Source organism: Eutrigla gurnardus (genome assembly GCF_963514095.1).
Source record: "Eutrigla gurnardus genome assembly, chromosome: 2".
NCBI classification, from domain to species: domain Eukaryota; kingdom Metazoa; phylum Chordata; class Actinopteri; order Perciformes; family Triglidae; genus Eutrigla; species Eutrigla gurnardus.
In genome coordinates, this window is record NC_139916.1 from 32690198 (window position 1) to 32716207 (window position 26010).

The window sequence follows — 26010 nt, forward strand, 5'->3', positions numbered from 1 at the left end:
TCGAGCCATAAGCTTGTGTGGTGAAAGATGTTGCAGCATCTCGTTAAGTGGAGGGATTTCCAAACTCACAATGTGGATGAAAGGGATTACCTCATATGCTGTTTGGATTTAGAGCCTATTCAAATTATGTGCATGTGTTTGATGCATGTAAAACAATATTTGTACTGAAGTTACACTTGGAGCTATATCATATTTTACTTCAGCAAGCCATCTGTTAATCTTTTCAGACAACGGTCTGCTGTAGAGTAACTATGCCTTTTGTGACTTCACTGTGGATTGGTGCTGTTGGATTTTAATTGGCAGTTATTAACCACAGAGTGCAGCTCCTGCACCAAGAAGCCAATGTTTACTCTCAGCACTGATAACTGGAAACGGCTCATTTAGTAGAAATGTCTTTGTTTGCTGTAATGCCTGGGCCTCCCTTCCTGTCTGACTTCTTCTAATCACCACCACTGTTTAAACAGTTCAACGCCCTCATCCTAGTCTTTCCATTTGACACTGCTTTCCACATCCCAATCCTCGTCTTCCTCACTCTTTACTATCCTCTCTCATTCCTCTCTTCTGTAGGGAGGAGGGTTATTGAAGAGGACAGTTACTCAGTCCTTAACTTCACCTCACTTAATGAGTCCATACCTGCAACCCAGGATGCAATCCTTTCCAGGATTTAAAAACATGGCTATGGACAGATTTGGATTCAACATTTCCACACTGTCACTGCAGTTGCCTCACTCCAGTTGCGTTAGCATTGTGTTGGCAGAAAAGCAGCACATTGAAACAGACGATATCGCCAGAAATTTTGATAGAATATTCTCACTAGTCTCTCCAGCTCATATCATATCAGTTTACTCTATGGAAGTACCGTAAATCCATTAATATAGGCCTTTATTTACTCAAGGCCGTTATTGGAAGAAGGCCAGAATTAGAGACAGGCCCCTATTTCTATTTGAGCAAAACGGACTACCAGTAGAATGAATAAAAACAAGATTTTGTGTCTATTTGAACCTATAAAATACTAGGTTCATTTATTGAAAAAGTCTCCTCTTTGGCTCTGCAGCTGCCATTTTACGGTAAACAACGTTTACCACTTGCCAGTATTGCACGCTTGGTGGGCTGCCACTAGGAGGATGATTGACAGGTGCTCTCCTTCATACAATCACGCACACACTTCATGGCTGCACCTGATTGGACGATCGCTTTCACAGCTGTCCTGTCTGCTCCCGGATTTCAAACCCACCAACATGGCGGCTCGTTTCGAAACTTTCTGTTATTTTACGACAATAGTTCACCGAAATGTGTTTCTGAAAACATTTTATGCGAGAAATAAGCTATGCAGTTGCAGAATCTGTCTTTATTTTAGATCGACAACGGTCAGTTTAAAAGATTTTCGAGAGCTTGCGGGAATCTGCGGCGCACTGTCTCTAGACACTCGCCGTGAGGCGAATGCATTGCAGGGCTTCTCACTTACTGTAAATCCTCTAATATAGCTTCAGCCAAAATCTCCGCGACGCGAAGGTATTGCACGGCTGACAATGAATGGGAAGCGTGGAAATAACGCTGCCTGTGGACACTTGCCCCGGCCTCCATTAGAGACCGGCCTTTGTTTACCTCCGGCGACAGCAAGACCGGCCAATGTTAGAGACCCGACGGTAATAGAATACAGGCCAGTATTAGAAGATTTACGTTATTTCTGTGCCATTTGAGTTTGAATATGAATTTCTAAGATTGAAATTTTTCAGTATCAAATTCAGACTTTGAATTTTAAAAACCATCAAATTTCTAGCACTGAATTTTTTTTGCCTCTGAATTCAGTGTAAAAAAATTCAATTTCTAAAAAAAAAATTCAGTCTAAAAAGAATCAATGTAAAAAAACTTCAGTCTAAAAAAAGTGTAAAAAGAACCAGACTCAACATCCGGGTCACCAGGGAGAAGCAATCAATCCCTGTCTCAATTCAGCCAATGTCCAGCCAATCATGTTACGCTCCATTGGTCGTCTGACTTCTGAAACTTTTTGGATAACAGCGGACGAATGCGGCGATCCTGGCGACAGCCAGCAACAAACCGCGTACACATGAAAGTATACTGTAACATGATTTCTTTGTTTTCAGCTAATTTTTAAATCGTATTGATAATGACGTTACTTCATTGTTGTTGGAATTGTATGTTAACGTTACGAATCGAAGGTCCTGCTAGCCGGCTAGCCTACTGACGCTAATTTACCATAGAGGTTAGCGAGCGTAAGCGAAGCGGCAAATGTACCGTTTTTACAGACGTTAACTAAGAAGATGGTGCTTATCTTAAAACATGGTTATATATTAAAGTGATGGTTCGGAGTAAAATGCACCCTAGGTAATTTCCACCATGACATCCAGCCAAACACCCCCACCACCAGCATTTTTAGCGATGGTCAGCATTGGTCGAATGGCTTAGTAATAGTGCAATGGTGCATTGTGTATATCTCGAAAATGTCCCCACTAATAATGCATGGAATGTTACCAAACTTCTGCAGCAGTACACATAGGGTCCGTACTCACAAAACGAGGCATTTTAAAGTTTGTTTGCCCAGCTTCTTCTTCTTCGTTGGTGTTTAATGGCAGTCGGCGTTTACCCAGCTGTTTCCGTGACAGCTGGGTAAATTATAAATGCTTCTATTATCAGGTCGACAAGTGTTGACAAGTGTTGACATGATAATACAAGCATTTATAAAAAATCTGCGAAACTTTTTCATACTCTGGCGTGAAACTCACGTCACGGAAACAGCTGGGTAAACGCCGACTGCCATTAAACACCAACGAAGAAGAAGAAGAAGCTGGGTAAACACGGAAGTGCCGTCTACGCAACAGCGTAGCTTTAGCAGTAGAAGCTATCAGGCAAGTGTTCTTTTAAATAAACTCCTGATGTACTTACAAACTTTAAAATGCCTCGTTTTGTGAGTACGGACCCTATGTGTACTGCTGTGGAAGTTTGGTAACATTCCATGCAATATTAGTGGGGAAATTTACGAGATATACACTATGCACCATTGCGATTACTAAGCCATTCGGCTGATCGCCCTATCTTGACCAATGCTGACCATCGCGAAAAATGCTTCCGAGGGGGTGTTTGGCTGGATGTCATGGTGGAAATTACCTAGGATGCATTTTACTCCGAACCATCACTTTAACTAACGGTGATTAATAACGCGGTGCACCTATGAGAGGCTTCACGTAAGAACATGTATTTTAATGTTGTAATTCTCATATGTAGGGCTCCGTTTAAGTTCTGCTGTTGCATATTTAGCTACTTAAGGATATAAGGTTGAACACCAGCGTATATAGATGTACTGATCTCCTGAGATGTCTACCTGAAACGTTTCTGTTGAAGTTATTTTAGTCGGGCTGTAACACTTTTCTATGTGCTGATCTTCATAGAAGATGTTTCTTAAAGGAGAAATCCGGTCATTTTTGACACCATTTTTGATTTGCCTCGGGTGCACTGTGGAGTCAGTATGAGTGTTTTTAATGCCATGCTAACTAGAACTATTGACTTGCGCTAGCCATAGCACAAGCGAACTCGGCAACTAGAAGAACTGAATGAAATGTCTTGAAAACGTCTCCAGACGGTCTTATGTCCAAAATTCTGAACTATCCCTTTAATGGATACACATGTTAGTATCACGTTAGTTTAAATATAACATTAGCTCATGTACAGCTAATTCTCATAACGATACACCTTAATTAACATGAACAAAGTGTATACCACCAAATACACTCTGATATTAGTATCACTTTAGTTTAAATATAACATTAGCTCATGTACAGCTAATTCACATAACCTAACGATCAGTGTTTGGAATAACGCCGTTTAAAAGAACGGCGTTAGGTAACGCCGTTCTTTTTTCAGTAACGGGGTAATCTAAATAATTACTGTTTCCGTCGTTACAACGCCGTTATCGTTACTGAACGTTAAATGCGGTGCGTTACTATGAATTGAATTTGTCGGTTGTCGGTTAAAAAAAAAAGAGGCAGGATCGTGTTCTGCTTGCGCGCTGCTCGTGCCTGGTCTTGGCAGCCTGTTGTCCGTGGAGAAACGTACAAACTTGCCACGAGCTGGAGGGGGAGTTGGGGCTGCTGGTCTGAGCGGCGCGCGAGGGCCACGCGGGCCCCGGTGTCCCGCCGTTCTGATGTTGGACGGGAATCTGGTGCAGCTGTGGAGCGCGGATGGTGAAGACGGTGATGATGATGATGAACGGCCCGGCGGCTCGTGGAGGCACCGGGGTCTCACCGTCATTATGTCTACTGCTGTGCGCTCTGACCCTGTTTTGTGATATATGACAGTATACAGCGTTTCCCACTGTATAAATTCTCCTCAAGTTTTAATTATTCCCGCATGCGAGGTGTGGAGAATGCGATCTCAATTATTATACACAAGACTACGCTACACGACTATAGGAGTAGACTACAAGACTACAGTTTGCCATCTCATTACAAGATCTTTTTTTGTGTGAAATGAACAACTTATCCCTAACACTGAATTTTTCATAAATTAAACTTAATAGCCCAAATAAAAACATTTCACGCCGGTGCGTCTTTTACGCATTCCGAAGGTGCCCGTTTTATCTTGTATGGGCTTGGATTCGGACATTACTACATTTCAGGATTTTCAATGGTAACAGATAAGGTCATGATAATAATCATCTTGCTTTATTATTATTAGCACTACCATCTCCTCAAACTAAACAAGCAGCGTCTCGGAGCTGTCATTTTCCTAAATGAGTCGCGGGACTCGATGTTTCGCGCTGTAGGGGATTTAAAAAAGTGACGTGAGTGGAAGGGCGGCGCCGCGGCAGAGTGTGTGTGAGTGAGTCGGAGACAGAACGGGAGAGAGATAAGCAGCAAGCGCGAATCGAAATCAGGGGGGGGGGGAGTTGGCATTTTCAAGGTGGAGATGTCTGTTCTACTCATTTCAACTGACTTGTGAAAACTGCTCAGAAAAATCCAAATTCTTTGACAGAAAGCAACTGTTTTTTTACAGTAACGCAAATAGTTACTTTCCCTGGTAACTAGTTACTTTTATTATAAAGTAATTCAGTTACTAACTCAGTTACTTTTTGGAACAAGTAGTGAGTAACTATAACTAATTACTTTTTTAAAGTAACGTTCCCAACACTGCTAACGATACACCTAAAATTACATGAACAATATCATAAAAGTCACACTTACTTCCATTATTTATCATACCAAAGCGGCAGTCAGAAGCGTGGAAGGAGACCGGAGGAATATATCAGACCTCACTGCAAACCCGCAGTCTCCTCTGACGGCGGTGTCAAATGTTGGGGAGTGGGCGGGGTTAAATGTTTAACTCCGTCCACATTGAGGTCTGTGGGTCTGCAGTCAGGGGCTTCTCGTCTCTCATCAGCAGAGTGAGATCAAAGTGACCCTTGCGCAACTGTCCAAGATTTGTCACTGTACTGGCTTGAAAACAGCTCCAGTGAGGACGTCGGGAGATGGCAGTGACGGCAGTCGGCAGACGGGAACTTGCGCGAGACTTGCATTGTTTTGGCTCCCGGCTACTGTTTAGCTGTAAGCAGTCGTTGCTATGTTGTAACATAGTCATACATGGATAACAGCTTCATGGATTTATTACGGACATGACGACTGCACTGCTCGATCGTCTCTTTATGGATACGAAATCAAAACTATGAGGAAAATCTTCGCTTCTGCGGTGAGTTGGATGGAAAGAGTGCGCACCCGGCAGTTACTAGCTGTAAGCAATGGTGGCTATGTTGTAACATAGTCATACCAGTGGTGCCGGAATGGTTTCAGCGGTGGGGGGGCCAAAATGCGCGTGCATGTGACGAGGCATGTGACACGTCATCAACCTGATAAATCAGTCAATTTCCCGGGTCCGTTTCCAGGTCTTAATTAATAGCCTGCATGCGCACTTGACAGTCATTTGACACAGAAAATACACGTTTATCACATTGACAACATTATTTTTTATCTTGTCTTATTTAAAGTAGCCTACCGGTAGCCTATGTTAAGCCCATTGCTCACCCGCGCTGTAGGCCTACTCATACTCTGTGTTCCAAAAATATAGATTGTAAGTTTGAAGACGACAGGCTAAATCGCTATGCATGAAGTGAACATGTTTAGGCTAGCCCTCTGAGACCCATTGTAGCGTATAGGCTACAAAAGATCATGTTGTCTTTAGAGCGTCATAACTACGTAATGGTTTGCGCTAGAAACATGCAGTTTTTTCCTCTTAAACTAGAGAAACGGGGCTAAATAACGGTACCATGTTTGCCCATGTGAGCGATTTCTGACAACAAAACGAATGCGTAAAGTAGTAAAATATGCGACTATATGTCTCTTCGTCTCCGTGGCGCATTTCTCCGTTTTGTTTATGTATATCGATCAACTTCTCATCCGCCATCTTGCTAGTGACGTATAGAGTTACGTTTATGCATCGGACATTCGTATTGGCTCCCGCAGCGGCTTTTACAGCCAATCGGAAAGCCTGGCCGTGAGTTGTTGTGTTTGCCCAAACGGGAGACACAGAGGAGTTCAAATCAGAGAAAAGGACCGTCAAAAAGTTACTGTAGTGATAGAGAAAGTTAAATTCATAAATGGCACAGAAGACACTACCCAAAAGAATATCCATATTTCATAGACAAAAGCATAAACTTGAGAGCTTCACGGAATGGGTTTCCATGGCCGAGCAGCTGCATCCAGGCCATATATCAGCAAGTGCAATGCAAAGTGATGCAGTGGTGTAAAGCACGCCGATACATGCAGGTCCATATGCAATCTGTGTTCCTGTACATGAACGACAAGCTGCGGTGACAGTTGCGGACTGACCTGGCAAGCGTTATAGAGGAGCTGGTGCTCGAACTTCTTGATGCCCAGGATCTGCTGGAACATCTCGTACAGCTGGTCCTTGCTGAGGATGAGCTCGGAGGCGGCGCTGGCAGTCATCCTCTGCTGGTGCTTCCTGGGGTCCTCCTCGCCTCGGTAGATGGTGTCAAACTTGGCAATCCAAGAGCTCAGCACTGTCTCCTTGCTCAGGCCGTCGATCTCAGGTAGGCTGCGCACCCTCTTCTCTATGTGCTTCTTGAAAACCTCCCGGGAGTCGCTGGCCGAGCAGCCGCCGCTCTGCACCATCCGACACACGCGGTCACTCTTCAGGAAGACCTGTGTAGAAGAAAATGTGTTACCTTACATTTCTTATTTGTATCCCATATAATGTTCCTTTCTCTCTGGAACATCAAATGTCCTGCTGAGCTGTTTCTATTGAATTTAAACCTTGCCGTCTTGATGAAAAGACTCTTTGATCAATCCCTCTTCCTGAACTGTCTCGGTAACATTTGTCTCAAATACATTGATCAAGGCCCGATGAGTGACCCCTGTAGTGACATCTAGCTCTCCCGAGAACGGTCACACCTTGTAGATATCAACAGTCTCTTCCTCTGCAGGGAGACATGTGTTGATTCAATGCAAATCCACTCATGACGCCTTCCCTTTTGTTCTCTCGCATGTTCTGTATAAATCCAACTCGGCCAAGCCATTCGACAGACTGGATCTTCATGAATACACTGTGATTTTCTTTTCTCCACTGTCAGTGATTAAACCTCATTTGAACCGGAGGATCTCGCGAGACTTCTCTGACGGTAAGCGCTTTGCGTCATTTCCTCATTTTCCGTGATAGTCGCTACAGGCTGTGTTTTTCTCTCTAGCCTAACTCTGTTAATTTAACGTAGTTTCCCTGTTCAGCGGCTTACTACCGCCAAGTTTAAACTAAGCACAAGCTATCCCTGCTTCAGCAGACACATCGCTCACTCTCTGAGTTGCCTCGCTAAATTTGCTATTGTTTACGCGCTATCTCTGCTAGCTACTTTAGCGCAACAGCTAGCCTAGCGGCTACGATAGCTTCTCTCTTTCCCTGTCCTCCTTCTCTTCCCTCCTGCCCGGTGTGTCTGATGTTTAGCTACTACTCTGCCTCCTTTACTGATAACGGTACATGTAATAAATGTAGTTCACTTTTTGCTTTGGAGGCGAGGATGAATGATTTGGAAGCGCGGTTCCGCACCAACAATCCTCCGTCGGCCAGCTGACGCTAGCTGTACATGGTGCGGACCGACATAGCGTAGCAGCTAGCCGTCCCTCGGCAAACCCAGAGCAGCCGGGAGGCTGGGTGAATGTCCGAAGGAGGCATAGTTCTAAACCAAAGCCCACGGTTAACCACCATGTTCACGTGTCTAATCGTTTTTCCCCACTCAGCGACACGCCCGCTGAGAAGCCAACTCTGAGACACGTGAAAATAGCGACACCAGCGACCATAGTCAAATGTGTCCCAGGGGCCAGAGCGGGCGACATCGAAGCTCAATTGAAACTGCTGGCTAAGGATAAACGTAAATACAGTAAGATTGTTATTCACGTCGGCGTGTGTATAGCCACATGTCATCTTTCCACCGCTGGCTGTCGAGGTGGTGTCCAGATAACGATGTGGGCTTTGTTAATAATTGGCAGCCTTTCTGGGGAAAACCTGGTCTGATCAGGAGAGATGGCATCCACCCCACTTTGGATGGAGCTGCTCTCCTATCTAGAAACATCGCTGATCTCATTGGTAGTCCTAGAACATGACAAACCAGTGTTGAGACCAGGAAGCAGAGTTGCAGTCTTACACACCTCTCTGCGCCTCCTTTAGAGCAGTCACCCACCCAAAACCAAAACCACATAAGAACGATGTCTGTCCCCCGACCAACCAAATTAATCAGGTCAAACAGAAGAGAGTTTTCACATGAAAACCTAATCAAAATTAGCACTTCCGATGTAGTAAAACAAAATAAGAGAATTAAATGTGGACTCTTAAACATTAGATCTCTCTCATCCAAAGCAGTATTAGTTAACGACTTAATATCAGATAATCATATTGATTTATTCTGCCTGACTGAAACCTGGCTGCGTGATGAAGACTATGTTTGCTTAAACGAAGCTAGTCCTCCCAGCCATATTAATACTCATATCTCGAGGCAGCAGACGTGGAGGAGGAGTTGCAGCCATTTTTGATTCAAGCCTGTCAATCAATCCTAAGCCAAAACTAAACTATAACTCATTTGAGAGTCTGATTCTCAGCCTTTCACACCCAAACTGGAAAACAATGCAGCCAATTCTGTTTGTTATTGTGTATCGTGCTCCTGGTCCATACTCTGAATTCCTATCTGAATTCTCTGAGTTGCTATCAAGTTTAGTCCTTAAATCAGATAAAGTAATCATTGTGGGGGATTTTAATGTCCATGTGGACGTTGTAAATGACAGCCTTAGTGTAGCATTTACTTCCTTAATAGATTCTATTGGCTTCAGTCAGAGTGTACATAAACCGACTCACTGTCATAGCCACACTCTCGACCTCGTCTTATCTTATGGTGTTGAAATCGAAAACTTAATAATCTTTCCTCAAAATTCTTCTTTATCTGACCATTACTTGATAACCTTTGAATTATTGTTGCTGGACTTCACTCCTCTAGGAAAAAGCTACTACTCTCGGTGTCTATCGGATAGAGCAGTAGCTAAGTTTAAGGAAGTAATTCCGCCAGTCTTGAGTTCACTTCCATGTCTTAATGAAACGGAGGACTTTTATGTTAATCTTAGTCCCTCCCAGATCGATTCTCTTATAGATGAATCTGGAAGCCTACTGCGAACGACTCTCGACTCTGTTGCTCCGCTAAAACAGAAAACTATAAAGCATAGGAAGTTAGCTCCCTGGTATAACTCCCAAACTCGTAAATTAAAACAAAAACTGCGTAAACTTGAAAACATCTGGCGCTCCACCAAACTGGATGAATCCTGCCTAGTTTGGCAGGACTGTCTTAAAACGTATGAGAAGGCTCTCCATAATGCCAGAGCAGCCTACTACTCATCTTTAATAGAGGAAAATAAAAACAACCCTAGATTTCTTTTCAGTACTGTAGCCAGGCTGACAAAGAGTCACAGCTCTACTGAGCCATGCATTCCTAGAGATCTTAGTAGTAATGACTTTATGAACTTTTTTAATGATAAAATTCTAGCAATCCGCGACAAAATTACTTGCATCTTGCCTTCAATTGGAACCGCGTTACCCTCAAACTCAGGAGTTTTAGAACTAGCATTAAGACCTGATATATATTTAGACTGCTTTTCTCCAATCAACCTAAACCAACTAACGTCAATGATCTCTTCTTCTAAACCTTCAACCTGTCTCCTAGACCCGATACCAACCAGGCTACTGAAAGAAGTCTTACCCTTAGTTAGCGCGTCGCTATTAGATATGATCAATGTGTCTTTATTAACAGGCTATGTGCCAGTCATTTCAAGTAGCTGTAATTAAACCTCTTCTTAAGAAGCCTACTCTAGATCCAGGGGTTTTATCAAACTACAGACCAATATCAAATCTTCCTTTTCTCTCTAAGATCCTTGAGAAAGTAGTCGCTAATCAACTGTGTGACTTTCTCAACGATAGCAGTCTACTTGAGGACTTCCAGTCAGGATTTAGAGTACATCCTAGCACAGAGACAGCTCTGTGCTATGATGTATTGCTTCTGACAAAGGACTGGTTTCCGTACTTGTTCTGCTAGATCTTAGTGCTGCATTTGACACCATTAACCATGAGATTCTAATATGTAGACTGGAAAAATTAATTGGCATCAAAGGAAACGCATTAAGCTGGTTTAAGTCCTATTTATCCAATCGATCTCAGTTTGTGCATGTCAATGAATAATCCTCCTGGCACACTGAAGTTAAATACGGTGTTCCTCAAGGTTCTGTGCTCGGACCAATTCTTTTCAACTTATATATGCTTCCTTTAGGCAACATTATTAGAGGACACTCTATAAACTTCCATTGTTATGCTGATGATACTCAGTTATATCTATCGATCAAGCCTGAAGAAACCAATCAGCTAGTTAAACTCAGGCATGTGTGGATGACATAAAATCCTGGATGACCTGCAATTTCCTGATGTTAAACTCCGATAAAACGGAAGTTATTGTACTTGGGCCTAAACTCCTCTGAAGCTCGCTGTCTAAAGATATAGCGACTATTGATGGGATTGCCATCGCCTCAAATACTACTGTAAGAAACCTTGGAGTTATCTTTGATCAGGACCTGTCCTTTGACTCGCATATTAAAGAAACCACGAGGATAGCCTACTTTCACCTGCGTAACATTACTAAAATTAGGCCAATGCTGTCTCAAAAAGATGCAGAAAAACTCGTCCATGCATTTGTTACCTCAAGGCTGGACTATTGTAATTCTTTATTATCAGGCTGCTCTAATAAATCTCTTAAATCTCTCCAGCTGGTCCAGAATGCTGCAGCTCGTGTTCTGACTAAAACCAGAAGAAGGGATCACATTTCTCCTGTATTAGCTTCTCTGCACTGGCTGCCAGTAAAATCCAGAATAGAATTTAAAATCCTTCTCCTCACTTACAAGGCTCTTAATGAACTGGCACCATCATATCTTAAAGAGCTCATTAAACCCTACTGTCCTTCTAGAGCACTACGCTCTCAGAATAAAGGGTTACTTGTAGTTCCTAAAGTCTCCAAAATTAGAACAGGGGCCAGAGCTTTCAGCCATCAAGCTCCTCTTCTGTGGAACCGTCTTCCGGTTCTGGTTCGTGAGGCAGACACTGTTCCCACATTTAAGAGTAGGCTTAAAACCTTTCTCTTTGACACCGCTTATAGCTAGGGCTGGCTCAGGTTTGCCCTGAGCCAGCTCTTGGTTAAGCTGCTATAGGCCTAGACTGCTGGGGGATTATAGTGGCACACTGAGCCTCTCTCTCTCTCTCTCTCTCTCTCTCTCTCTCTCGCGCGCGCTCTCTCTGTGTATGTTCCCCCGGAGTCCCTGTGCTCTCTTGCCTAGCAGGTCTCCCTGGACCGTGGTGGAACCTGATCCGGACTGCACCGATGTTGTGGTCTTGTTTGTCTCTTACCGCCTGTATTTTTAATTAAAGTAATTGACTAAAATCGGCATCTCTACTGTCACTAACTTGACTACTCCCGGGATCACTCCCGGGAGTCTGGCTATGCTTTCTGGTCCAGCAGAGTCCACTGAGGTCCTGACCGATGCAGACTGCTAACTGGCCTGATGCTGGAAACACCACATTGTAGTTCCACCTGCCCGCTGTGTGACTGCTCAACTACTCCTGCTTTCTGGTCTACAGCGACGTGGTTGGGATGGATCCATCTCGGCGTGGCTGTGCCTGCTGCCATGCACTACTACTGTTGATACTATTGCTTCTGTTAATACCACCACTTCTGTTAATGCTACTACTACCATACTACCAACACCAAATGCAGTTGGAACCCAAGGGCCTGGACTGCACGAGATTTTTGCCTAAAAGCCTATTAAGGCAGTTTTTTCTCGCCACTGTCGCTGTAACGCTTGCCCCTGGGTGATGTTGGGAATTTGAAATTGTGTTGACTCTTGAAATTTTGAGCGTATTCTAGTCCTGCTCAATGTGTTAAGTGTCCTGAGATGACTTCTGTTGTGATTTGATTTGAACCAGCCACAGAATTGGACCTGAAGTGTTTATTTCCACAATATAGCGTTCATCAGGCAGAAATACAGTACTTTCAGTTCACGTTCTTCCCAAAATATGAACGAGTTCAAGAACTATCATTCAATGAACAGGTTCAGGCACAACACTGTTTAGCAGTATTGCTTCTGTAACTAGTTGGTTGTCTGTCTGTTTTAATGCATTTTCAGCAACCTACCTGTTGCTATTTTAGTATTTTGTAAATACATTATTTTTCTATTTTATTACTTCAGGTTTCACATACTGTTAGTACCTTGTCCTTTAAGTGTTATTGTTTATCTTAACTAGTTTGCTGTTTTTTTTTTTTTATCTATATGAATATTTGTCTATATGAATTAATTGTTACCTTTTGTTAATATTAGTTTTTTTAATTTTTAAATGTATTATTTTCACTTTTAAATTTCTCGTTAATAATTATGTTGGTTTTAATTTTTATTTTATCTTATTTTTTATTAGTGTTTCATTATTATATTATTTTTTATAATTTTTTTTTGTTATAAAAAAAAAAAGAGGGATAAATTAACTGAATTATATGACTTGCTATCAATCCTAAAGACTTGAATTGTAACTTGAAATGTTGAATTGTCCTCTGAGTTTGTAAACACAGTAGGCGTCTCCGGCATCACTAAACAAAACCCAGTAAGTGCTCCAATGACAGTGGAATTAGGCCCCCTATCTAGAGAACATGCCTTTCAAATACTGATACCCCTCTGAACTTACTGGGTGGTGATTTATTATGTCAATTTGGCTGCACCATTAATGCACCCCTTATGGGGTATATCTTGATGTACCTGAAGCTAATGTTAATACTGTGTTTTCTATGCTACAGCAGGTTTCCCGATCAGTGACCTATGCTTGGCAGTTGCCCTCTCCTCAACTTTCTTTAAAACTTCAAACAATCTATAATCATATAACCAAACAACCCACTTCTCCTTTCCTTTCTTGGCTGATTTCTGAAATATGTGACTCTTTGCTCTGGTTTCCCTCACTCCATTGTCTAGCTCATCACGATGCAGTTCCAAATTCTGAGTATACTCTAAAAAAAAAAAAAAAAAAAAAGCTGAGCAAGATGAAAGAGCAACCTCCCTCTTGCATGATAATGATATATATTTTGGTCATGGAGGGATTGCACTCAATGTAAAACTATCTCTCACTCAACAACCTATGTTTCAGAAGGATGACGGTGTTCCCCTTATCGCAGTAGCTACTGCTAACAAATACGACACCTTGGAGCTGGGCAAGATGGTAAAGATTCCAATGTTGTAATGACAAAACATTTTGTGATACTGTAGCCAGTTACCCACTGTACAAGGTTGGCTCTTTGGGGTACATCCTGTGTGTCTCTTTTGACCCACAACCTGTTATCTTTTCAACTCTGTCACAGACAGAACCACACCTAGCCCCCCCAGCCTATTTCTCCATCTACAACCTCCTTCCATCTTCATCCCAGATCCCTCCTGCTTTGTGTTCCTCCCACCCTAATGATGTGGGACTGATTCTTTCTGCTTGTAGTGTAAAAAATAATGTCAACCCAGATAAACCACTCCCAAAGAAACGCCAGTATCCCCTTAAAACCCGACACAGAACTTGGAATTGCACCTGTGATAGAGTCCCTGTTAGAACAAGGCATAATAATAGCTACCTCTAGCCTCTGTAACACTCCCATTTTGCCCATACAAAAAAAACAAAAAAAAAACAAACAAATAAGACAAGTTATAAGACCTCAGTGCAGTTAATGATGTGTTAACCCTATTTTTCCTGTAGTTCCAGATCCAACCACTATCCTCTCCTCCTGTTCTGTTCATCCCAGATCACTGTATTTTTTTATTTCAGTCTCGCTGTAGAAACTACCTCCTCCATGGTACTGAGATCTCCACTAAACACTATTTGCCCCCCACTCTGTCTTCCATGTTGTCTTCCGCTCTGAAACGCAACATTTTTCCTCCTCTAGACAGACTTGTTGTGAGTTCACCCTTCTTTCCAAACCTAACCTTACTATTGAGCGCTGATCACCTCTTAACTCTGTTTCCCTCCTTCCTTCCCTAATTGATGGCAAGCCATATAGTTGTGAAAGTTGATCTTAATTGATCATTATGCTCACCCTGTCCCGAACCACTAGACAAACCACTTGCAAAACCTGAGTTAATTTGTTTGTAGATGGTAGCTCATACCGCTCTCCCACTGGAGCACTTGACTACAACCCTATGAAATCTGTTTTCATTTTTCAAGATTCCTTTTATTTTCCATATTTTTCCAGAATTTCGTGCTCTCCGTTTTAATTTTCTAAATTCTGATTTCCATTTTTATTTTTCTAAATTCCATGTTTTCCCATTTAATTTTTCCCAAATTCCGTACTTCTGTGTTTTCCATTTAAATGTTTCTAAATTTTGTTTTCCTTTCTCATTTTTCAAAATTCTGTTCTCCCTTTTTATTTTTGAAATTCTGTTTTCCGTTTTCATTTATAGAAATTCAGTATTTTACAATTTTATAGCATTTTTTCATCAAATAGTGTCTAATCGTGTAGGTGATGGATAAAAATAAAGAAATTTCTAGCAGCCCCCTGCCCCTGACTTTCGCTGTGTCTAAAATCAGCGTATCTGTCAATCCACTCGCTACTATTTATGTTTCACTTTTCAGACAGTCTGGATGAGGCGGTGTTCCCGTTGATTACACAACGTTTAACCCCAGCCCCCCTTTTCCCTTTTCTTTCAGCTTAGGTATGGTAACAAACTCTCATAATGTTCGAGAAAACATTGATTTTCAGATTTTGACAAATTCCACGAAATTCCACGTTTTACAGGTATTCTTGTCAGATTCTGCGTTTTAGTCTATGCGCATTGTGGGAATCAGAGAGCCCTACACTTGAATCAGGTTATGCAATTGGTCCCCTATTTGAGATCCTAGAATCTCACCCACCCCCTCCGACCCCCCATGCTCAGCCCCACAAGCTGAGCTCTTTGCTTTAACGTGGCTACGTTACAAGCTGCCCCCGACACCTCTGAGCGCTCTGCCTGTTTGTGTTGTTTTACGAATTGTGGAGCTCCTGCGACGGCCGCGCATTAGCCACACATTTCCTGCTTCCTCAACTTGTTTGTGTGACACATGGTGTGACTCACAGGAGCAAATGGGGAATGGTTGCTGCAATAAGCCGATTTACGTTGCTCCTGTTACGTCCCTAAATTCAAACAATTTTGTTGACACAAACCAAGAAGAGCATTCCCCCCATGAGGACTCTTTTGTTAATATTCTGATTGACTTTGTACAAAGGCATATGTTCATGTTATTGTTATTGTTTTTGTTTTAATCATATGTTTTCAACATAGACTGAAGTTTTTGCAAACAGAAAAGCAGACACCACAACAGTGACTACCCTGCTCCTCAGACATTGTCTGCCTGTTTGGGATCCCACGCTGCATTAACAGCGACGACGACACCCATTTCAACTCCTCTATCACACGAGAACTCTGCAAGGAACTGTGTTCTTCTGTCTAAGCTCTGGGGCCCGTTTCACAAAGCAGGTTCAACAAACTCTGAACCTAACCCTGAACTCTGAGTTGACCAACTCTGAGATGGGCAACTCTTGAGTTTTCAGTTTCAGAACAGCGGTTTTGAATTAGTTCAGTCAACTCTGAGTATGTAAACTCTGAGTTACCTGGTGCCTGCCGACTCTATAAAGCCATCATCAATGGAGCTCCGATACTACGATTCACCATGGCAACGGGGAGAGCGTCATTAGATATTACTGAGTGTTTATGTAGAAAACTGAGAAAGCGGAGCAACGTAACTGCAGCAAAGTAGCGATAGTTGGCGTGGCAGACAATTACTGCCCGATCTAATGTGTATAACTGAATGAAACAGTCTATTGATCTAAAGGTAATAAGTCTTTATTTTCAGACTTCCACAGCGACACTGTGGGGTAATGGTTAGCAATGCCACCCCCGGTGCAGGCGACAGGGGTTCAATTCCCGTAGTTCACAATGTAGCGCACTGAATGAATTATCTTTTTCGTTGGGTGTAATCACCCCAGGCACAGAAAGAAAGTAGCGTCAGTTGAAAGTTAAGCATAAAAATATTGCGCAAATACGTTAACTAAGGCATATGATTTTAATCATATTTCACATATTAAACAGTAAATATAAGCAGGTATTTCAACACAGGAATGTACTTAAACATTTCATAAATCTCCCGTTCGCAAAAAAGCTAGCTCCGCAAAGAATCTGGTTGCGGATTATGTCCGCGATATGAAATGTTGAAAATGTCGGAGAATATTGTTTAGATAATATCTAATGTGATTAAAAGGAAAGGTAATCAAAATCCACTCCCGACGCAAAGCTGCTAGAATCACTTTTATTTCCATATCGATTAGGTTGATGATGAAAGGACGGCACAATTTTTCAGAGTTGGTTCAGATTCCGGAAAAAGGCGGAGACATGTAGGGAGAAACTCAGGGTTTTTTGAAGCAAACCTGCTAGGGAGCAGGTTAGGTTCACGGAGTATGTTACCCGGGTAACTGACTCAGATTTATGCTGAACTGGCTTTGTGAAACCGAAAAAACCCTCATCTCAGGGTTAACTAACTCAAGGTTTTTACTAAACCTGCTTTGTGAAACGGACCCCTGAGTGAAAATCCTGTTTTTGTTTGACACATCCACCTCACTCTTGCCCCCGTTGTGTGTCTTTATACGAGCGTCTAATAATGACGTAGATGTGACTACATTGCGGTGCGTCTGTGCCTTGTGATTCAGGATCACACGGGATGCAATACCATTTGAAATAGATTGTTATTGTGTATTTTATTGCCAAAAAATAAAGTAGAAGTGCAGCCTGCGAGCCAGCCATGGACTGAGCAGTCCAGCTGGTTTATACAGCACTTCGCCCCAAACCCAGTTTTGAGTCCAGTGTTAACGGAGAGACAAAGCGTTGGTCGTTGATGCTCAGGGATTGAGAACAGGCTGCAAAAAAGTTTGTTTCACACAGTTCAGTTCTAAATATAGTGCACACTTGAAATTATGCTGCGTTTGGTGTCGGTGTCTGAAACAGGTTTTGCTGCTGCCCCCGTCCACAGCAGTACATCCGCACTATACCTCAACCAATGCACTAAACCTATCCCTTAAACACACTTGATACATTTTTGTTGCCCTTTTATACTTTACTTGAAACATTTGTACTTTGTGACCTTTGAACCCAGCGCCACTACTCCCTGTCATGCTGATCCTCCTGCCCCGAACCATCTCTGGTCATGATTCACTCATTTCACCTGACCAACACTACAAAGAAAAGCAGTGCACAGATACAAAAAGGTCATTCTTTTTACTTACTATTACTCTGACACGTGACTGAAGTAGCGTTTAGCTTCTCTGCCCAAGCCCGAGCTTGATCTGAACCCACCAGGGGCCGGGCCTTTAAACAAGTGTTTGTGTTCGTTGGTTCGTTTTTTTGCTCTATTGGCCTAATCTGAGGAGAAGGCTAGGCATAAACATTAAATATTATATGTTTAGCAGAGTAGGTCTACGTAAGAAATGTGTACAAAGTTACACAGAGTGAAAAAAAAAAAAAAAAAATACGCTACAGTGCGCACGCATCATACATAACGGTTCCGCTCTGTGCAGCTAAATCAAAGAATAAAGGAGTTACGCTTAAGTGCAACATGGAACTTGGAGACATAAAGGATGAATTAAAAACAGGACAATTAACGTTGAGCAAGTCATCAGGAAAGTCCGAGGTACGGGATCATTTCAAGTGACTATAGTGGGAAAATTAGGCGATAACATGTGTCGGCTCTGTCGAGTCATATCCTAATCGCGGCAGTAACGTAGCCTATAAAATTATTTGTAGCCTATATTTTTGTGACTGAGCTTGGTGCTGCACCCCCACTTCCCACGGATATACACATACAACTCATGCCTCATTTATGCCTCATGCATAAAAAATAATTGTCGGGTTGAAATCGGGCTCGGGCTCTTAATTACAGTTAATGTGTCGGGCCAGTCCGGGTTCAGAGAGAACGCGCACGGGCTCGGGTAGGGTCGGGCTTAATTTTCTGGGCCCAAACTAAGCTCTAGACTGAAGTCTTCTTCAGAGTTTTCAAAGGTGCAACCTGAGTGGTAATCAGGAAGGTGCATTGTGAAGGCCAGTGTTTCAAGGGGAACAATGTCTGCTAAATGATGCAATCTGTGTTAAGAGATTTGCAAAACTGTGATTAAGAATGATATTTCAATGAGAACAATATTGTGCTCAGAATTGATCAGTTTGGAGTCTTGTTGTTGATACATGAGCTTCAAGTTTTTAGAACTGTGTGCATAGTTCCATTTTTTGTGTGTATAAAATCGGTGACAAAATCCTTTATGAATACACTGCACTTAATTACTTTGTAACTTTGTAACACTGATGCTATATCAACCCTGCACTACCATTTATGTAAATCATAGTCATTTGGTTGCCCATATCTTTTTCCACATCTTTTATATTTCACTATACATGTACATACACTACATCAGTGAATAATATGTATGTATACTATGTGTGCAGAGTATCTATCCAAACTATAGTTTGGGACAATGAGCCAGAATATGACCTCGCTGAACAAAAGAGGGACATATATAATGGAAGGATGGAACATACTTTGAGGACATGCACGTCATTGTAAATCTGACAGTGATTTCAGTCAGTGAGGTCTGACGGTGAGGTCCGACAGCAAAGTTTGACAGTAAGGTCGGGCGGTGAGGTCCAACAGCAAGGTCCGACAGTGAGGTCTGACAGTGAGGTCCGACAGCGAGGTCCGACTGCGAGGTCTGACAGTGATGTCCGTCAGTGAGGTCTGACGGTGAGGTCCGACAGCAAAGTTTGACGGTAAGGTCGGGCGGTGAGGTCCAACAGCAAGGTCAGACAGTGAGGTCTGACAGTGAGGTCCGACAGCGAGGTCCGACTGCGAGGTCTGACAGTGATGTCCGTCAGTGAGGTCCGACAGCAAAGTTTGACAGTGAGGTCCGTCAGTGAGGTCTGACGGTGAGGTCCGACAGCAAAGTTTGACAGTAAGGTCTGGCGGTGAGGTCCAACAGCAAGGTCCGACAGTGATGTTCGTCAGTGAGGTCCAGTGTTGGGAACGTTACTTTAAAAAAGTAATTAGTTATAGTTACTCACTACTTGTTCCAAAAAGTAACTGAGTTAGTAACTGAATTACTTTATAATAAAAGTAACTAGTTACCAGGGAAAGTAACTATTTGCGTTACTGTAAAAAAAAGTTGCTTTATGTCAAAGAATTTGGATTTTTCTGAGCAGTTTTCACAAGTCAGTTGAAATGAGTAGAACAGACATATCCACCTTGAAAATGCCAACTTTTCATCGGATTGCTCCGGACTCGCGGTAATGTCCGACTCCAAGCCCATCCAAGATAAAACGGGCACCTTCGGAATGCGTAAAAGACGCACCGGCGTGAAATGTTTTTATTTGGGCTATTAAGTATAATTTATGAAAAATTCAGTGTTAGGGATAAGTTGTTCATTTCACACAAAAAAGATCTTGTAATGAGATGGCAAACTGTAGTCTTGTAGTCTACTCCTATAGTCGCGTAGCGTGTAGTCTTGTGTATAATAATTGAGATCGCATTCTATGCACCTCGCATGCAGGAATAATTCAAACTTGAGGAGAAATTATACAGTGGGAGACGCTGTGTCTGTCATATATCACAAAACAGGGTCAGAGCGCACAGCAGTAGACATAATGACGGCGAGACCCCGGTGCCTCCACGAGCCGCCGGGCCGTTCATCATCATCATCATCATCACCACCGTCTTCACCATCTGCGCTCCACAGCTGCACCGGATTCCTGTCCAACACCAGAACGGCGGGACACCGGGGCCCGTGTGGCCCTCGCGCGCCGCTCAAACCCAGCAGCAGCCCCAACTCCGGCTCCAGCTCGCGGCAAGTTTGCACGTTTCTCCACGGACAACAGGCTGCCGAGACCAGGCACGAGCGGTGCGCAAGCAGAACACGATCCTGACTTCTTTTTTTTTAACCGACAACCGACAAATTCAATTCATAGTAACGCACCGCATTTAACGTTCAGTAACGATAGCGGCGTTGTAACGACGGAAACAGTAATTAGTTAGATTACCCCGTTACTGAAAAAATAACGGCGTTACCTAACGTTATTCCAAACACTGGTGAGGTCTGACGGTGAGGTCCGACAGCAAAGTTTGACAGTGAGGTCCGTCAGTGAGGTCTGACATTTAGGTATTTTGGACATGTTGATCTTCTACCAACTACGAGAGACAAAGATGAATTTCAAACACAAACCAAAGATTGTTGCATTGAGTGAAAACTGACTTATACCTGGGAAAGCAGTAGTTTGTGACTGACGTGGTACATTCCTGTCACTGGCTCTTTGTAACCCTCTGTCTTCCTCTATCTTTCTATTCCTCCCTCCCTCCCTCCTTCTCTCTGTCTGCCTGCCTCCATCAGTTTTAGCCTGAAGCTAAAGCCGAGCTGAGAGCTTTGGGTTTTAATTAAATTGGATAACAAAATAATGATAATAAAATATCACACTGTTCTTTTTCGGCTTGCTTGTGCAGCCACATTAACTGAAAAGGAAGTGCCAGTCAATGTGTCAGCACCACCAAGCCAACAGAAACACTTTATTTCCTCCTGCTGTAGCACAGCAGCGCTCAAGTCTACAGATGTCCTCCTTGTAACACATGGCCCTGGATCAGCTTTCACAAAACACATGGAGCGATTATACAATAATGTCATTATGGCTGATGTTCAGGTGCATTCAACACAGGCCTGTTGTGCATATGTAAATCTCATGTGAGTTACATAGTATCGTGGTATGGGTAAATATGGTAGGAGGTACACATGTTCACTATTAACTACTTGCTTATTAGCACGCACATTCAAAGCATATTGGCTCTTTCTTAGTATTTATAGGGCACTAATTAATGCCTTATTCTGTATAACAACCAGCGGCTATATACTAATGCTGTGATGCCGATGAGGTCCATGCCATTCCGTTCAAACAGGAGCTTCATCAGTGGTAATGGGTGCAAAGGCGCCCTGGGGATTTGTCCTGACGGAGGTCCCTCTGCCGCCTGCTCCACGCAGCCTGCCAAGGGTCTGCTCGTCGCCCATTCCTGTTCTGACGGCAGCCTGCAGTCCCAGCCTCACCGGAATCTCAGCAGCCTGCAGTCCCTGCCTTGCCAGGGTCTCAGAAGCCTGCAGTCCCTGCCTTGCTGGAGTCTCAGCAGCCTGCAGTACCTGCCCTGCCTGCCTGGCCTCACCCTCCTGCCCAGCCTCCCGAGCGGCCCTGTTTGCTTGGTCGCCCTCCTGGCCCGCCTCCCGAATTGTCCCGTCCGGTCCCGTGATTCTTCTGAGTCTGTCTGTCACTCCAGGTTTTCTATGTCAAACATTGAGTTGCAAATGATAAGTCCAACCCAGTAAAATTTTACATGGCGCGCAGACTTTATTTCCCTCTTTTGTTCTTGGCGGACCCGTCCAACAGGATCCTGCTCGTTTGGGAGCATATTAGTAAGACTGTCCAAGGAGCTCAGTGCACACTCTCAAGGCTAAGACAAGTTACCTCCGCTGAGGTTTGGATCATCTTCTCCACATTATTAGTTTGCCTGCTTGGACACATTCCCTTTGAACAAGAAGAGGCTTACATGGTGGATTTAACAGACTCCAGACACATGGAATGACTTAAAGGGTGCAGTCTAATGTCTATTCACGAATAATGACACAGAAATAACATCACAAGTAACAGGTTTTTAACCGATTCTACAGAGAAAGTCCCTTCCCCCCCTCTACACGGAGGTCAGAGGTCACATACAGCCACAGTAGGCTTAATGTCTTAACAAACACAGCAGCAGTCTATCAATCAAATGGATTCATACCAGGGTGAAAAAAATGAAAAATCTGTGTTGTGAGTTCAGATCATACAGACTCACCTCATAGTAGCTCTGGACAGCGTTGATGAAAGCCTCGTCAGCCACGATCTGTGTGTCTCCATTGAGGAAGGCCTGGAAGCGCTCTTTGACAGTCTGCAGCTGCTGCTTGCTGATCTGAAGATGGAGACAAGAGGACAATGTCCAAGCGGTCAGGTTTCAATGCAAAACACAACTTTCTTCACCTATAGATATATATATTTTTAAAAGCACAACTTTAACATTTACACAGTATGTTTATAACAACGAGACTCAACTTTCTCTTTCCTTTCATTCTAAACGTTTGTCACCAAACCAAAGCCGAATGAAAGAAAGTAAACAACGTTGGCGAGAGTCTCTACTGTGTTTAAGTGTAACTGGCACAAAGCTTCATGTAGCTGCTCGCCTGTCTGTCTGTTTCACCGAGGGCGGGGCTGAGACACGCACACACACACAATGATCATGTCATAGTCATGTCAAAGACTATTATTATACAGAACAACTTTTCTGTAAATGATCCAACCTCCAAGAATCCATGTGATGAATCTCACATCAGAAATGTTCAGAAAGGAAAAAAAAAAGAAAAAAGTGAAACTTAAAGTGATGGTTCCGAGTGAAATGCACCCGAGGTAATTTCCACCATGACATCCAGCCAAATACCCCCTCGGAAGCATTTTTAGCGATGGTCAGCATTGGTCAAGATAGCCGCTATCAGCCGAATGGCTTAGTACTAGCGCTATGGTACTGGGGGTATATCTCGTAAATTACCCCACTAATAATGCATGGAATGTTACCAAACTTCTGCAGTAGTACACATAGGGTCTGTACTCACAAAACGAGGCATTTGAAAGTTTGTAAGTAAACCAAGAAAAAGTTTTGCTGAGTTTTTATAAATGCTTGTATTATCAGGTCAACACATTTTTATAAATGCTTGTATTATCAGGTCAACACTTGTTGACCTGATAATACAAGCATTTATAAACATTTAGCGGAACTTTTTCATACTCTCGCATGAAACTCGCGTCACGGCATCGGCTGGGTAAACACGGAAGTGGCGTCTACGCTGCCGTAGCATAGCAGCCGAGGATAGAAGCTATCAGGCAAGTGTTCTTTTAAATAAACTCCTGGTTTACTTACAAACTTTCAAATGCCTCGTTTTGTGAGTACAGACCCTATGTGTACTACTGTAGAAGTTTGGTAACATTCCATGCATTATTAGTGGGGTAATTTACGAGATATACCCCCAGTACCATAGCGCTAGTACTAAGCCATTCGGCTGATAGCGGCTATCTTGACCAATGCTGACCATCGCTAAAAATGCTTCCGTGGGGGTATTTGGCTGGATGTCATGGTGGAAATTACCTCGGGTGCATTTCACTTCGAACCATCACTTTAAAGCTATGGTCTACGATTTGAAAGGTTTGAAAAAAAGCATCCCCCCCCCCCACACACACACACACACCCCTCCCCTCTGTGCTCCTTAATCCCCCCTCCCTCCGAGCACGTATCGTTCTACCCTCGAGCCTCCCACCTCCCTCATATTTTACGAAAATAGTTCACCGAAATGTGTTTCTGAAAACATTTTATGAAATAAGCTATGCAGTTGCTGAATCTGTCTTTATTTTAGATCGACAACGGTCAATTTAAAAGATTTTCGAGAGTTTGCGGGAGGCGGCGCCGTCTCCTGAAACTCGCCGCGACGCAATGGCATTGCACGGCTTCTTACATAAACAATGAATGGGAACATACCCTCCGGGTATGAACTCAGACAGGACACCGTTTAGTTTCCCGGTGTGTCCGGGACTTCCACAACATGTACAAAGCAGTAATAGTGTTTATTATGGCCATGAATGATGAAACAGTATCGGTGTAAATGCAGCGGGTGCCGGTCGGGTTTCTCTCTCACCCTTACTGCATTACGTCCCCGATCCCAAACTGCTCGGCGATCGCTCGCCACAATCCCCCCCCCCTCCCTGCTGACGCCACAGCCTAAGCCAGAATCTCACTCTGAACTCAGTTAAACACGTGAGAGCCCTGCTCCATACCTGAACTGCTCAGGGCAACAAGCGTCTTGTCTGCTCGTAGTTTCAAACGCGGAAGTGAGTCGGGACGAGACGTGAGCAGGAGCAGGAGAGTGAGCGATGATTGGATCGGAAAATTTAGCCAATAGTAGCCATGCGGACCGGATGGCTACTATTACTATTAATTACTATTACTATTGATTTTGGCTCAATTGACAAATCTTTCAAATTGTAGACCAGAGCTTTAAAAAAAAGCAGTGGGTCGACAGATGTGCTGACTTTTGGCATGGTAAAAGTGTGTGTGTGTGTGTGTGTGTGTGTGTGGGTGGGTCCAAAGTAATCATCTAAAAAAGTGTGACTCTCCCATAAATGATTACATTTTTTGCAATGCATATTTGCATGGTGTAAATGGCAAGGAATTTGAATTTCTCATATTTTCTTATTGAGTTGTTGATTAGGTACATCCAGGTCTCTTAAATTCTTAAAGGAGTCATCACCAGGAAATCGCAATTTCTCTTGTTAAAACATGCATATCTGTGTTTGACCTCAGTTGAAACTTGCCTGAAAGGCTGGAGTTTGAAAGTGGCGCCGTTTTTTCGCTTCTGCTCTTTTTCCGAACAGGAATAGCACACAAGGGTGTGCATTCCTAAAGCACGAGATTTTGATTCTGCGCCTTCGGTGACGTCACCGTGGCGGCTACTTGCATAAGCCCACCCCTCTTTCACCACCCAACCCCGCCCCGTCCGCTACCTGAAATCGCCGAAGCGCCGCCATTATGTTTTGGAGTCTGCATGCAGGCAAGCCCCCCCGGCTCTGTCCTTCCTGCGGCGAATCAACGCGCGCCTCATTACATATTATACAATGCACATCCGGACCAGTCAAAACCTCGCGCGTAATCTCGCGTGATAAAATCGCGGTACGAAACAGGGTCAGAACAAGCTCAATGTTTGATTAAATTTTTTTTTTTTTTTTCTAATAAGTTTTACGAATTGATCCAAAGCGATCCAAGGGGGGCTGGATACGTATAAAACCAGGTTATGACTCCTTTAAACAGAATTTATAAAAAATTAAACAGAAAACACGGAAATTGGAAAAAATGTAAACAGATTTCCTACGGCCCTCCCATGCAAATCAACGTCGCAGGAGGTACAGACCGTTGTAACAGGCCGCTTCTGTATAAAGTAAATCGACTCGCAACAAGTCTCACTGAGCACAGTAACAACTATCAGCGGAGTAATGTTAGGAACAAAGAGATATAGAGACAGACAGGTAGAGACAATACATCACTGATCACACCGGAGGAAACTAAACTGATGCTGGAACATGACAAGTGCAACATCAAAGCAGCGGAATTAGTAAACTAGCAGCAGAACTGAGTCTAACAGTCTCTCCTCCTCCAGAAGGACAAGCTGCCTAGCTAGCTTACTGGCTAACCAGCTACCTAGCTAACTTTCTAGATATCTGTCTCTGGAGCTTCTCTCTTCCTGGTGAGATGTGAACACGTTACAGCCCCACTATGTTGACA

General features: G+C 43.2%; 1 protein-coding gene across 3 annotated transcripts in view; it reads right to left on the reverse strand.

The window, feature by feature from the left end:
* Positions 1-26010, reverse strand: part of cadpsa (Ca2+-dependent activator protein for secretion a) — a gene marked incomplete at its 5' end in the record, with an annotated part of 352388 nt that overhangs the window by 278075 nt on the left and 48303 nt on the right. For all 3 annotated transcript variants that reach the window (XM_084025306.1, XM_084025305.1, XM_084025304.1), the window contains 2 exons: positions 6837-7169; positions 22489-22602. In XM_084025306.1, coding sequence (XP_083881432.1) covers positions 6837-7169; positions 22489-22602 — 447 coding nt within the window. The remainder of the gene's footprint in view (positions 1-6836; positions 7170-22488; positions 22603-26010) is intronic.